We start from the raw sequence: 15,652 nt of genomic DNA on the forward strand, positions 1-15,652 counted from the left end.
ACTAATATTATAATATAAATTGTAAATACAACAAAAAGGCTAAAGTGGCGCGCGCGAAGCGCGCGCTATGTGGTGTTCTAGTACTTGTAAAAATAAGTGATTGATCAATTGTATACCTACATCAGAATGCAATAATGCCTAAAACGAAATGCTACATTATGAATGTTGGACCACCAGATAGACGCATGCGCGAGATTTCTGTACATATTTTTCGGGATTATGTATTGAATCGGAATTAGCAGTTTAGTAGTATATAGAAGTCTGTGATTTTATCGTTGTTGCGAAAATGCGCCTAAAGCCCGTATCAGACTACCGACTACACAGCCGATCCGACTGCCGACTGCGACTGCCGATTCTCAATGGACCAATGGCGCTGACTCGGCGCCTCACTGTGATTGGTCCATTGAGAGTCAGCAGTCGTAATCGGTAGTCGGGGGGAGCGTCCCGATTGACCACGGTACGATTGGACACAATCAACCAATGAAAAGAATTATTTAGTGAATTACTAGGTCGAACCAATCATTACAATCTGTGTCCAATCGTATCGTGGTCAATCGGGTCTCACCCGGTAGTCGGGTCGACCTGTGCCGTCAGTAGTTAGTAGTCAGCAGTCTAATACGGGCGTAACGAACGCTAGTAAAAGCGCACTTTGTTAGGTGACGTCTAGGCGAAAATGCGCCTAGCTCTGGCCACTAAAATCAAGTTAGTTGCTCTCAGGCTTCTCTGTCGTGAACCGCGTCCCGTGAATTGCGCCTAGTTTGCATTTAGTACGGTGCGGTATACGCGAGAGGTTCCGCTCGCGAGTGCGGATTAGCTCCCAGAGATAGCAGCACATACGACAAGAAGAACAGAGCCGCATCACTGTGTTGACACGGTGCCTTCACGGCCGTGGTGGGAAGTGGAAGTTTGGAAGTTTCAGTATTAGTAGCTCGCCATGTTTTTCACTGAGAGGGGTGTGTAGAAGAGGCCGGGGTGAGAATCATCTCTCGGGGCATGCAGGTACGTCGGAGGAATGCGAATTCACCGTCGTCTGGACGCGACAGCCCAGCCCGGGCGGGCTCGCGCGTCCGTCCGTCCCGTCGTGCGAGTCGCGCGCGCTAACGAACGTCGCGGTTCGCGCGTTTCGTAACGTCACGCACTCGGGGCTTTCGTTCCGGGCAGAGCTATGACTCAGACGAAACATTATATAGCGCGATCGGCAAGGTTATTTGCATTGCCCGATCGGGAGATGCTCTCCTCTCGCCCGCTGCCTCGCCAATGACCGCTGAGAAACGCGCGGGGCACGCGTTCGCGGACACCGCGTGCCAGTGTACACACACGCCTCAGGAAAGCGAGAGAAAGAGAGAGAGAGAGAGAGAGAGAGAGAGAGAGAGAGAGCGAATTCTTGTCGATCGCCTCGCGATCTCGCGCGTCACGTTACGTTATGTCGCGTCGCGTCGTCGTTTCGCCGTGTTGCGTCGCGGCCTTTTTCGCCGAGATAAAGATAATGCGAGAAGAGCGACCTTAGTCGCGCGCGCGTTCTCTCGCGTATCTAGAGATAACGACGTCTCTTTGACAGCGATCGCAATGGTCTCGGGCGCGCATACCGTCACAATGTGCGTCTCTCTTTCTACGCACATTGTGCGCTACATGTAATTCTTCCACCGGGTCTCGGTACGTTTATAAATCTCAATCCGCGTGTTGCGACACGATTCTACCGTGACGTACCTTTGTCATGTTATTGTCGAGACGACCGTTAAGATCCCTCGCGTTTTTACTGACAGTCTGTGTGTTCGCTCCAAAGAGACGTAAAATTCGTTGGTTGTTGATATAAAGTATACGTCGCGTCGCGCAAAATAATGTTTCAATGTCGTGAGATCGTTTTCGAACGTTGAGAACTTGACGCTGATAAAGTTTGATCTATAGTGTGCTCTTTGTGCTTCCTGTTTTTTTCTCCTTATCTTTTTCCGATTTAAAGCTTTGACTAGACTTAGAATTAACTAGAAAAACATAAATAGGAGACAGAAAGCGAAAAAAGAGCACACTGCCTTTCAGACTTAAAGATCATGGGAGTGCATAAGCGAGTGCACTGCTTAGAAACACTCGCAGACCCTTCTCTGTAGCTTATACTTTGATCCTTTCGGTCGCAAATGACACGAACTGTCCGAGGCTTTTCGTCCAAGAACGATTACTTAAGCTGTTTCTTGTTAACTTCCAGTGTCAAAATGGGAAGGAAACTATACTTGTTATCCTTCGCTAAGACCTGCCAGCCTCACTCTAACAATATATCCACCACCCATATACAAGAATTAAATAATTTTTAAACAACGTAACTGAAACTCTAAGAAATATTAATACCGTTACCGGGCAATTAAGTAACTTAACGCAAAGAGAGAAAAAAGAAAGAAAAAAAGACAAAAAGAAGAATTCAAGTAAGAATTTTAAAAGAAGCAATTGACGAGCCCGAGCGTTATGGTGGTGGATTCAGTTAAATTGAAACATTAAAGGACAATAATAAAATACCGTAATACCTTACTGTATATAGGTGAGTGCACAATTTCGTATAAGCGACCGTGTCCTCTAAAGCTCCTCTCTAAAGCATCTCTACAGAGACACTCTTGTGGAATTCTGTGAGATAATTTTGTGATTTTGTAGGAGAGATGATCACCCGAGGGGTAGTGGAGTTTGTTAGAGTTTCTGGGTCTAGGGGAATATTCTGTAAGAGGGAATGAGGAGCCCGAGAGAACATCTGGTTGGGATAGCTACGTCCCCTCAAGGGCGTGAATTCTTCAGCTTAAGGGCCGAGGATGAGTTGCGCATGTGGCTTTATGTTGAGCTGTGCATATTGGGAGTGAACGTGTCCAGATACCTGGAATTTTTAATCTCTCTATTGCGCTACCCCATCTCGGCCCTAAGTACCGTGCAAGGGATCGTTGGAGTAGACACGTACACAGGACAACATCTACTTGCCTCATCCGTAGAAGAGCTGGAGACCCTTGGTAACTGGATGCGAGCCGAACGACGAGCTATTGCCCTGGGATGTCTGATAGGTGCTAGCAGTTTTGATGTAAGTTTTGATATCACGCATGATGACAGCTATACAATTTCTAAGCTGCGATGTAATCATTTGCATTGCCATAATCCACTTGGCTGGTGAGAGCTTCATTTCACTGCACATACATCAACTCAATTGACAGTAAAGATAAAAAGATTGTGCTGAATACAAATAACATCCCAGATAGCACAGAGAATTGACAAAGAATTCAAAAAGAATTCAGTCGTATGTCACCAATTCTGAGGTCATTTTCTGCAAAAAGAATTCTTCAAAATTCAGTTCAGTGAAAAGAATTCTGTTTGCATCTAAAAATTAACTCAGAATTGGTGACATACAACTGAATTCTTTTTGAATTCTTTGTGCTATCTGGGATTAGAGACTAATGACTGGCTTTCATAAAGGGATTTTTTTGCTTGTTCAATAGTATTGGATGTTTCAATTAGGCATTTTTAGCTCTAAATTGACAAGAGAGAATGTGTAATTTTAATTCAAGATATGTGAATGCGAGCCAAAAATATATGAATTATATTTAATTATGGTTAATATGTTTAATATATTTGAATACAAAATATAAATTTAATTCACTGTGTGTACATGCAGGCAAACTTATCAAGAATAATGATGCTGGTTGACGAAGTGATGACGAGGCTAGACAAAGTGGACGGCAGGAACGTGAATCTTATGGAAGAAGAATTTAAGATACCCAACGAAGAATTTCACACACCCGCAACGAATATAGAAGCATCCATGCCTGCCGGTAGCGCTTACGGAACTCAAGAAGAATTCACAATCTCATTGCAACCTGTACTGATAGAAGAGATTTCTCGGTGGACGGAAAAGAATATTGGCACTACATACTGCAGCAACACGAACAACAGGATCAATTCATACAATAACAAAAATAATGAAGCATGCAATAAAAATAATAATGTATCCGTTGTGAGTAACATTGAGTTCCAACAGCCAGACAACAAAAACAGTTTTGGATTTGTTGAGTCGATGGAACGGCAAAGAGAAAAGGACCGTCTACAATTGGAGATCGAACGGTTACAGTTAGCTCGACTGCAGGCTAAATTTAACGAGGATGTGGAAGCAATTTGGAACGGAGGGTTACAAATTGCGCAGGAAGAACAGCAGGACTGTAAACTCCTGCAGGACAGGATAATCCCTCCTGCCCCTGCTATATTTCCAAACTCGCAACCGATATTTACAATACCTGATGGTTCTCCCATGAGCGTCTATTCATCTGGCTCAAAAAATGGGAAAATCATTGATGTCGACTTATTTCACTCAGTATCTCGCCTTGAAGCACCTATCAGTGACATACAGAATGGCGAGCTAATCAACGTTCAAGATCCGGTGGAGAACAGCTTCAAATATAATGCAGGTAGGGTATCATTTCGTAATATTTCAAGATTTCACCAAGATTTTGTACTTTTAGTTATTTAGCTGACATTTCTTTTCCTTTTTCTTTCATTTTTAAATATCCTTGCATCTCCTCTATATCTCCATTTATTCTTTTTTTTTAATTTCTAATACACATTTATTATTATAGGATATAATAACACGAAAAACATAAAAAATTGGCCGGACCTGATTAGCAATGATCTTTGGCGCAGAAAAGGAATAGAAGATAACTGGGTGTATTTGACTCGGAATATACAAGCGGTTGGTTCCTTTCCAGTAGCATCCTGCAAACCTTCTCATGGAAGTCACATAGAATCCCCTTCGATTCTGAAACTAAGTAACCTTCCAGAACCAGATGAGGATTTATTGACTTCCGCACGTACACATTTTCGCCCAATAAAGGACGATGGTTACTGGGCAGACGGAACAACATTCCCCGTCAATACTGCTGTAGAACAGGTCGCCTATCGTAGATCTGAGTCAGGAAATGTATGGTATCTTCCTGGCGGAGAAAGCCCATATATGGAGTATCGAGAGAATGACACGGCCAGCCCCGTCGTGCCCGCAATACTCTCTTCAAATTTAACTCCGAAATTCCGGGTGCGCCAGTGCGACAAGAGTATCCAAACAGACCCTGTGCGATTTGCGGTCAGACGTAAACTCTTCTTCGACGATGATTGTTATGACAGTACTCCGCTTAGAGGTGAAGACATTGTCATAAACAAGGACGAAGAAGAAGAAGAAGAAGAAGCAGTTATTGAAGGCGAGGAAACAGTCACGGTCCAGTGTCCAAAAAATAAATGGGTTACAGAAAATCAAGATGCAATAACAATAGATAATGAGAAAAATGGCATTCATCATAAGCAAGAAATTAAACAGACTAATAGAGATCGTGACCATAATGGCAATAGAAAAGAACTGGAAGGTAAAGATAAAACCGAAAATAAAAGTTATGATAAAGATGGGGATGATCATGAGGAGAAGGAAAGTGAAGATGAAGAAGAAGGGGAGCAGGAGCAGGAGGATATTAAAATCGAAATCTACAAATATAACCAAGTAGAAAAAGATAATGAAGAAAGGTACAAAGATAGGGAAAAGACAAAGAAAAAAGATAAGGACGAAGACGATGATGAAGAAGAGGATGAGGATGAAGATGAAAAAAATGAAGACGATGACGATAATGGAGATGATGATGATAATGAGGACAACGATAATGGGGATGATGATAACGAAGGTGATGACGATGACGATGAAGAAGAAGATGACGATGACGACGAAAATGACGATGGTGACGATGAGGACGAAAATGAGGAAGAGAGAAAAGTGGAGAATGGACAAAGTAGATATGAAGAAAATAGAAAAGAGCAAGAAGATGAAGAGGACGAGGACGAAGAGGAGAGTGATGATGACACTAAAGTTGTGTTTGGTAATGAAGAAGAAAGACGAAAGTATATTTTGGATAGAATGAACCGGGCAGCAGTCAAGATTAATCTGGCAGATGATAGAGAATGGTAAGAAATATTGAAAAAAAAAAAAACACGTACATAACGGATGTTATATAATTAATAATGTCATGTCGTAATTACAAATTAAATTTATACGAAGAATGTAATGTTGCTACAGTGGTAATTGTACTTAACGTATGCATTTTTATTTCAATAGGAAAAACTGTATGAACAAGGTGAGGGAAAAGCTTTTGAAGAAGATTGGCACTGACATATTTGTGACGATGCCGGAACGAATAATGTAAGCTGGGGAAATAAACTACGTGACTGAAGATTTGAAGTTTAGCTATAATTGTTTTTATTGCAAAACGAAGATGCAAACGATAGGAGCGTGAATGGGGGTCCTCTTGGCATGTGGAATTTGTTATGCATGTATCCAAGAAGACACGAATAAACCCCATCGTCACTCATAATAAGCAACACGCGATATCGAAGTAAAGCGAGACGCGTGCCTATTCAATATTCATTTAGATAAATGAACATTAATCCTTTGATGAGTAAGGAGGAAAGAAACGAAATATGAAGAAAAAAAGGAAAAAAAAGAAGTGTACACCTTATACAGCGTTTCACGTCGAGAAAACGTTGAAGAACGTAGTCCACGTGATTTCAGTTGTAGGTTGTTGATTACTTTTATGTGATTTTTGAGGAAACTTAGTGCGCTGATTTTTAGTAGAAAAAAATCGTAGGGAGCAATTTCGTTTCTCGTCCGACGTGCCGCCTATAGTATTGGACGTTTTGCGCATCGAAATTAAATAAGAAAAACGAACGCGCGAAAGTTAGGAATTACAGACAGTTTTGAGTACTTATTTGAATGCTGCACGATTGCAACTCGGGTATTTCATTCGAGCGCTGTTTTTCTTTTCTTGTCGTTTTTCTTAATTAATAATGAATTATCTTAATTGTATTTTTCTAATTATAATTTAACTCCTCCTAGAAGATTAACCCCTGACTATCCTCTTCCCCGTTCCCCATTGCTCCAAACCTCCCTGTATCCGATGCTTTTCCTGTGCTCTCCCGAGACAGGATAATTGAGAACGTATGTATAAAAGGAAAAAAAAAACGTGTAATTTGAGGACATGCTTACCCCGCGACGGGTACGCGAGAAGTGTTACTAGGTTGCAGATGCCAAGCGTACGTTCAAAAAAAAAAAAATAAAAAATAAAAACATGTTAACGCGTCAGAAGGATGCCACTTACGAATGGTCCTTCGGAGTATGAAAAAAAATGCGTCAGAGACGTAACTGGTGAATTATGTGGATTGTACGAAGAAATCCAATAAAGGCACTGCAAATGTGAAAATCGTATATATATATATCTGTACCTTTCCACTTTTTCCTTTTATTTCGTAATTTATATGAGAGCTCTTCGTTCTTATCTATTCAAAAGTCTCTATTCAAACTGACTGTTTTTCGCTAGTTATTATCTTAGAAATTACCTAATCGCAAATACGTATACACACATGAGACTATATAAAAGATATGCACATTAGCTTGTCAACGTTTCCCGATATTTCGCAACCGTACTGTCGCGCTAACTGATACAAACATTCGCAAATCCAACGATCATATCGATGTGTATAAACAGAAACAAACAAAACACATCAACACGCCTGAAAAGATTTACTGCACGAGTGCAATAAACTCTATGGTTATTCTCTTCCTACATATCTTCACGAGAGCGACAGTCTCGAACGTCCGAATTTCCTAATATCGTGATCCAAACTGCGAGGGCTGTGCATCCTGTGACAGGCGGGGGTGCAGACTGAGCCTGAGCGGTTTCACGACCTTCATGATCGTCGTTTTAGGCGACGAGCCTTTGCGCAATCCGGTGACTTTCGCCCGATGTCGATAATACCAATACTCGATCGCTAACGTGAGACAAGCGAAGACGATGCCCACGAAGATCACGAGGAACACACCGCCGATGTTGTGAATACTGATACCGTCGCTCTGATTGTTCTCCAGCTCGCAATTCTTCTTCGCGGGATTGTACTTCCACCATTTGTCCTTCAGCTTCTCCAGTCTCCTCTTGTTCAACAATATGAGAATCCTGCAAGAAGATCAGTTTGAGAATCCATAGCGCGCTCGCGCGACTACACGACCGCTTCTTCTGTTGTATACGTACGCGTTATTAAATTGGTCCTTGAGCGGCGAGCCCTGCTGAACGGCGATAGCGTAAGGTTTCCTCGAAAATTCCTCGCCCACCGGGGCCAGATCGCAATTCGTCATGGCGAGGTACTTGATGGTCGATGCATCACCGATAAAAGCGAACTCATTGTTCGCGTACGAGCCTTCACGTCGAATCCGTCTGAGCGCTTCATTCATATCGACCGGGAAGCCAGCCTCCTTCATCGCCTGGAACATCTTCGTGTACTTGTCGCTAACTGGATAATCCCACACGGCAAGTTTCGCCCTCTCTACGTCGGACAGACTGTCGTTCAGGCTCATGTCCTTCCAGATTCTGCGTGATTATATCAATTAAATTATATAAGTGTCCCAATGACTATAAACTAATCGGAAAACACGATCAGTTTTGCATTTTTATTGATCAATAATCATTACTAAAATTAACATTTACATAAAATCAATCAATAATCATTACTAAAATTAACATTTACATAAAATCTCGAGTTTGCCGAGAAACAATAGGAAATAAAATAATGATGTTTTTTTTTCAATCATTGAAACAAGGTCCAATTACATTTGTCTTATGTTTGATATAACAAGAGTGTTTTTTGCATGTTAAACTGCTAAAATTGCGGTTACTCACTCGTAAAACCGTGCCTCGATGTTCGCCATTCTTTGGAAATAGGTGTACGCAGGCGAGTTGAGCGTAGGAGCGTATTGTATTTTGTACTGCTTGCTGAGATCCTCCAGAGTCTCAATCGGTATCTCCAGCCTGGACACGGTGAGGAACGCGGCCAAGTTGGCTGTGTAGGACGCGATGATGATGAAGCCGAAGAGCCACCACGTGGCCGCCACCAGTCTTCCCGACAGATTCTTCGGCGCCTCGCCGCCGCCCTGCGGCGTCAACGAGGTCATGCAGAACCAGAAGCACTCGCGCAAATTGAACTCCCTCTTCTCCTCCTCATTCTTGTACTTGTCGCGGTTGTTCTGATAGCTGTACGGCGACCATCGATCGAACATCCACATGAGGAAACTGGTGAAGAAATACGCCGCCAGTATGCACAGCCAGACTTCGTTCTCCAGCACAGTGAGGAACTTGAACAGCGACGTCGACGTCTTCGTCTTCAGCATCATGATGGTCAGGCCGACCAGATCGTAGTACGGCACGGTGAAGTCCACGACTTTTTCCCGCTCGGCCATGACCCAGAGCGAGCCGAGCGCGATGTCGGAGCGCTTCTCCACGAGATCGCGGATCATGCCGTTCCAGCTGCCGTTCTCGGTCAGCGACCCGTAATTCTGGTCCTCGACCTCGCGTATCTCGTACTCAAACGGCACGGTCTCGCGGATCGCGTCCAGCAGGTCAATGCAGAAGCCGTACCACTCGTTGGTCTTGTTGTTGTACATGACGAAGGGCGGGTGTTGCACGGTGATCACGCGGTAGCTCGTCACAGCGCTGTTGTTCATGATGTCCTCGTTGGTGACCTTCGCGCAATGCAAATCCGCTCTTGTGGGTTGGCTCGGTGGTGGTTAATTGACGATAATGCGACGCTCGGGTAGAATGGAAAGCGAGGTATCGAGCCGTCGTCGCAGGTGTGGAAGGGTGCGAGAAGCGAGCGAGACTAAATGCGCAATTGGTCGAGCGAGCCCGTGCCGCTTTCGTGACACTTTCGTGCGATATAGCGAGCAAACAAAAGTACACACCGATCGTCCATCGTCACCTTGAACTTTTTCAGGATAGATAAGCAAGCATCATTAGAAAGAGGGAGAGAGCGATAACGAGGGTGATGTGTGCGGAGATAACGAAAGTGTAGCACATGTTCGAGGAATTATTGTCCTCTCTTCACGGCACCTAATGATCCGATGCGGCCAATGATTACCCGTTAGTCCGATAAGAAATAACAAAGCATTCCATCACAATAATAACGTGTCTCCTCGCACTGTGAGTAGCACTATGTCCCAACAGCCGAATAATAGTCAACATTACATTACGTACGCCAATACGAAGGACGAATACTTGCTCTTCGGCAGTACATATACTATTAATAAAAATATAAATTGGAACGATACAGAGAAGATTGGCTCCTGCGCAAGGATGACACGCAAAATCGTGAGGCGTTTCACATTTTTTCTAGTTTACCAGAATTCAATTATAATTCAAGTATTAACCTGAATTAGTATAAGGAAGATATGGACTAATGGGGAAATATCTACAAGTCGTTACATAGGAACATAAAATTTACTTATTGTCATATAGGTCAGACTGTAAATGAATCTGGAGTAAGAAAATAAAGGACGATGGTTACTGGGCAGACAGAACAATATTCTCCGTCAATACTACTATAAAACAGGTCGTCTATCGTTGATCTGAATCAGGGAAAGTATATCTTTCTGGCGGAAAAAACCGATTCATGGAATATCGAGAGAACGACACGACCAGCCCCATCGTGTATGCCTACAATTCTCTCTTCAAATTTAACTCGAAAATTCTGGGAGCGCCAATGCGATAGAAACATCCAAACAGACCCTGTGCGATTTGCGGTCAGACGTAGACTCTTCTTCGACGATGATTGTTATGACAGTACTCCGCTTAGAGGTGAAGACATTGTCATAAACAAGAACGAAGAAGAAGAAGAAGCAGTTATTGAAGGCGAGGAAGCAGTCACGGTCCAGTGTCCAAAAAATAAATGGGTTACAGGAAATCAAGATGCAATAACAATAGATAATGAGAGAAATGGCATTCATCACAAGCAAGAAATTAAACAGACTAATAGAGATCGTGATCATAATGGCAATAGAAAAGAGCTGGAAGGTAAAGATAAAACCGAAAATAAAGGTTACGATAAAGATGGGGATGATTATGAGGAGAAGGAGAATGAAGATGAAGAGAAAGGGGAGTAGGAGCAGGAGGACATTAAAGTCGAAATCTACAAATATAAGCAAGTAGATAAAGATAGTGAAGAAAGGTACAAAGATAGGGAAAAGGCAAAGAATAAAGATAAGGACGAAGACGATAATGATGATGAAAATGAGAAAAATGAAGATGATGACGATAACGGAAATGATGAGAATGAACAGGATAACGATAATGGGGATGATGATAACAAAGGTGATGACAATAAAGGTGAAGAAGAAAATGATGATGATAACAAGAATAACGATGGTGACAACGATGATGAGGATGAAAATGAAGAGAGAAAAGTGGAGAATGGGCAAAATAGACATGAAGAGAATAGAAAAGAGCAAGAAGAGGACGAGGACGATAATGATGATGAAGAGGATAAGAATGGGAATGAAAACGAAGATGATAAAAGCGAAGATTTGAAGAAGAAATAAAAAAGATGAAGATAAAGATCAAGGCAGAGAACAAGCGAGAGCAAATAGCGAGGAAAAAATAAAAGTAGAAAAAAGCGGAATTTATATCCAAAGAATTGCTATTGTTACTTCTTTTATCATATCTAATAACCTGTGTGATGATAGCGAGTATTTTGTATTGTACCGTTCTCATTCCTCGCACGTTTCCATTCTTTCATTAAAGCCATTCTTCGAACAAAGCGTAAATGCGAGCCACATGCAAATCTAGCTTCAAATTAATCTTCAGCTTCGGCACCCTTCGTTAGTAGCGAAGTCTTTGTTATTACTTTACCGCAATATAACGTGAGCATCCTTCACGAGCGGACAAATATTTAATGGACGCGCAAATAAGCGTCGACGGGATCTCAATGTGATTTTAGATTGATATAACGGCGAGGATATATTGATCCGTTTTTCCGTTCCAAATTACATTTCAGGATCTACTCATGAGATAGGCTAGTACATACAATATAGACCAAGGAAAGAGAAAATATAAGCAATCGATCGCACACACGCCGCTCGGTTAGCCATGACTGTCAGATGCGATCAATAATCCTTGGACATACCACTTGAGAATTGAAAGAAGAATCGACAAGGCCGCGAGATGTCGGTAATATCCTTGACTTTGGTCGGGAAAACAAATCGAAGATTGTAAAATGAAATTTTCGGAAAGCGTGTTGCGTGTTGCAAAACGACGAGAAAATCACGAAGGGTGCGAGAATATATGCGCACACGTACACAGAAACGTGGCGTGTATATTGTGTCTAACTGATGCAGTGCTTCGACTTCGGAATCTCACACACTGTGCCTCATTTCCACTTGCCTGCAAGATCGACTCAGTACCCGCTTGCCAGATTCCGCTCTCTATCTTCGACGTGATCCTCTCGCGCTCGATGTTCACCATATACATATTCATGGTAAAGTTCGTGTGATGCTCGCCATTCTTCGTACCCCAAACAATGTTAGCGTACGTCGGCGTCATGTCCTTCGAGGTCGCTACGAGTTTAGCGAAGAAGTCTAATCCTCTGGTAGGTCGATTCGTGCCGTTGTAGCTGTCGCAATCAATATGATGCGGTTCCATTGGCCAGTCACCATTGTCTATGGCCGACTTCATCGCCTTAACGCCTAATAGGGTGAGGTCGTAATAGAAAGCAGAACTGAGAACCGGCTTCGGCAGGCTCTCCCTCATCGCGAATTGAACTTGATTCTTGTCATCCGCGGCCGCTGGCGGCTGCGGCTTCAGGAACAGCACTGTGATGTTTTCGCATGAGCAGCTCGGCCACATTTCGTCGTCCAAGCTGATGATGAACCAGCCGTACTTAGCTCCGATGAAACTCAATGCCTCTCCGCAATTCAACAACATATTGATGGCCTCGCCAGCGCCCAGCATAAAGTAGTTAACTACATCGAGATCCCGCAATGCCGATAGTTGTATCCGTATCCCGTCAAGCGAGGTCGCTATTTCATTAATGACGTGTCTCGTGGGTACGTTCAACAGCAGACTCTTGTACTTGTGATCCATCACGAAGTTCTTGTCGAAGAGGATGGCGCCATTGGTGACGTTCAGGAGGAGTGCGATCTGCCGGATCACCTCTGGCACCAGATCAGCCGGCGGCATTACCTAAAGCGACGCAACACTTGAGAGAAGCTTCGAAGATTGGGATGGTTGATGAGTAAAAAAGTGAATCTCGTAAATTCTACGCGAATTTTCGAATCTTTCTCTTAATAACCTGCTGAATTTTGTTGATGTCTATCTATAAATTTTTAAGTCACACGAGAACTTCGCGTTGCAAGTTATTGTAACAATATATATGCAGGATGAGTTAATAACTATTGTCACTTTGAATATCTTCCAAGCAAGAAACGAAGACGATTCTCAAATTTGCGAAGTTACTCTATGAAAAAAGTTTCTTACGGTGGTTTCGTTTTTCTCCTGAAAAGAGTAGCTTCGGAGATTTCAAGATCACCTTTTGCTTCAAAGACATTCAAAGTGGCAATAGTCATTGACTCACTCCATATAATAAATTACAATGCAATTAATAATGTATCTTAATAATATTACAAGTGCAATAGAAAAAGAAGAAAAACGCGTTCCTCTGCAAAATATTCAACTACCTGGACCAAGTAACCTTTCTGATCGGTATCCAGGTTCCGCCAGTACTGGATATCGCCCTCTTGTCCGTACTGAGCAGACAAAGTCGGTAGTCCGAGAGCCGCGGTGAGCGAGCTGGAGACTTCGGCGTTCATACCGGACATCGACAAGTCCAAGACCAAGTCGGGGACATTGGAGCCGCCCTGACTAATGGCCGAATTCCAAGCTTGGCACATGCTGTCAACGATCTCACCGCCGTCAGTCACGTTCATCTGTGATACCCACACCTGGCCCAGGTAACCCGGATACTTATCCCGCAGAGTCTTCAGAGCGCTGGTCACGCTCGCGTTGGCAATCTCGTTCCTCGCGACATTAATTATAACTAGTCGCAGGGGAGAAAGGTACCGTCGACGCGGCATGCAAAAAGAAAAGTGAGGTGAATTCGAACGATCTTAAGTAACACTATACGGTATCTTCGACAGCCTCAACAATTATTCTACTTTAGGAAGAAAGTTACGCCGCACGCGTTACAAAAAGTAATCGTATGCTAAGTACATAAAAAAAGTACAGACTAGTTCTCAGCTTTGCCGAGGCGTCCTAGAAGAGACTGTGAGAGATCTCCCTTTTACGCGTTAACAAACATCAGTCGATAATAGACTATTACGGCGTGATCAAATGCGTTTACTGCCTCACGAGGTTTCCCCATCCCGAAGAATGAGGAGAAAACCTACAGAGATTCACCGGCCTCGACTGCGTCGGTTTCTGTTTGTCGCTGGACGTGTCCTCCGCCCCGTGGGCCGTAAAAATCGCTGACAGAACGTGCAGAATACAAATCCCGGCGACACGACGACCGGTTACCATGATCGCTCATGCGTTGTCCGCGCGTCGCAACTGGATACGAACGGTGAACAGTTTCCCGACTGGTAAGGGAAAATAGTAAAGGGCAATCGGGCTCGGTCTGCGGAGGATACTTTCAAGGACACGCTAACGACACGAGTCGGCTACAAGTCGTTCGACGCGATATCACTGATCAGCGTTTCACCCTTCGTCGAGCGATGCTGAGGGGTTCGCGAGCGAAAGTTTGCCGCCTCTTTCGAGAAGAACTTCGGCGTATTTCCGGCGCGATTAAGCGTAACTACACTTTATATCGAACTCGATATCGTTAACTCGGTCTCGGAACGAGCGAGCGAGCGAGAGACGTGTGCAAGAGAAGTAGGACGGCGGGGTGGAAGCGCGGCTTTCGCGGTCCAGTTACGGCTTGAGGGTGAAAACGTAGTCGCTGTTGTGGCACCGGGCTGCCAGTAGATTAGCTCCGTCTCTCTCTTTCCTCGCTCTTTCGGGCTCCACCGGCGCGCACAACTCGAAAACTCAAAGCAGATATTGCGCGTAGGAACCGGTCAGCTGTCTACTGAGAACGCTCCGCAGGCTCGCTCCAGAGTGTCCGCCTGTTTTATTTGTGTTTGCCCATCGGTTGCCGCGGGGACGACCCTAATCAATCGTCGTGCGCCCGGCACGCGTGTCATCTCTCTTCCTATTCGAAGGACCAATGGACACACGACCGACCGACCGACCGACGGACGGACGAACGGACGTTCGCGTGTACCGCGCCGAGGCACGCTCGAGGACAAATAGGCGATGTAATGACCGCGGCGGAGGTAATTCCGGCAAAATCGTCGCCGGGATCTCGTAACTCCCCGTCGTATCGTATCGACGCGCGTATTCCATTTTCGTCCGCAAACTTTGCCAACGCAGCCTCAAGGGTATTTTTAATGTTTTTATGTACCGATAAACTCCCCCGAGAACGATAAGCAGGAATTTCCGCGAGAGATAAAATCGTTCGTACGTGTGAGAAACTAGTAGAATAAAGAGAAAAAGATCAGTCGCGCTCTGTCGCCACAGATGAGAGAAAAATACGATTGTCGCAGCTCGCGCGAAGCACCGCAAAGACTGGATTAATGAATTGTTGAATCGGACCGAGAAATTGACTTCTCACGAGTCAAACTATTCGGAAACGATGTAAACGATGTTGCACATCGGAAAAGTAATTACACATACTTTCGCTCTGTCTTTGTATGTATGATGTGTGTGTGTGTGTGTGTGTGTGTGTGTGTGTGTGTGTGTGTGTGTGTGTGTGTGTG

General features: G+C 43.9%; 2 protein-coding genes and 1 non-coding gene across 5 annotated transcripts; 2 read left to right on the top strand and 1 right to left on the bottom strand.

The window, feature by feature from the left end:
• The first annotated feature begins 619 nt into the window (after positions 1–619).
• Positions 620–7,105, top strand: LOC116851176 (protein PFC0760c-like). Of its 3 annotated transcripts, none has more exons than XM_032830331.1 (6): positions 621–999; positions 2,198–2,524; positions 2,635–3,046; positions 3,635–4,421; positions 4,590–5,952; positions 6,104–7,105. In XM_032830331.1, exons 3-6 carry the CDS (start codon positions 2,708–2,710, stop codon positions 6,189–6,191), a joined length of 2,577 nt encoding a protein of 858 aa, XP_032686222.1. In that variant the 5' UTR covers positions 621–999; positions 2,198–2,524; positions 2,635–2,707; the 3' UTR covers positions 6,192–7,105. The 3 variants fall into 3 exon arrangements, with proteins under 3 accessions (XP_032686224.1, XP_032686222.1, XP_032686223.1); XM_032830332.1 differs by lacking the exon at positions 621–999 and adding an exon at positions 1,474–1,653; XM_032830333.1 differs by lacking the exon at positions 2,198–2,524 and having other exon boundaries at positions 620–999.
• A 128-nt stretch (positions 7,106–7,233) lies between these two features.
• On the bottom strand, positions 7,234–15,646 carry LOC116851177 (ionotropic receptor 25a). Its single transcript, XM_032830334.1, has 5 exons — positions 13,538–15,646; positions 12,246–13,043; positions 8,715–9,553; positions 8,070–8,405; positions 7,234–7,994 (listed from the first exon to the last, which is right to left on the bottom strand). The coding sequence occupies exons 1-5, from the start codon at positions 13,931–13,933 to the stop codon at positions 7,649–7,651; spliced, it is 2,715 nt and encodes a 904-aa protein (XP_032686225.1). The 5' UTR covers positions 13,934–15,646; the 3' UTR covers positions 7,234–7,648.
• LOC116851218 lies at positions 10,103–10,198 on the top strand. Its single transcript, XR_004379549.1, has one exon. It is a non-coding gene; the product is annotated as a U6 spliceosomal RNA (small nuclear RNA).
• Positions 15,647–15,652: the final 6 nt, after the last annotated feature.

The sequence above is a fragment of the Odontomachus brunneus genome, unplaced genomic scaffold, assembly GCF_010583005.1.
Source record: "Odontomachus brunneus isolate Ranch 3 - 2012 unplaced genomic scaffold, Obru_v1 Obru_scaffold_167, whole genome shotgun sequence".
Classification (NCBI taxonomy): Eukaryota; Metazoa; Arthropoda; class Insecta; order Hymenoptera; family Formicidae; genus Odontomachus; species Odontomachus brunneus.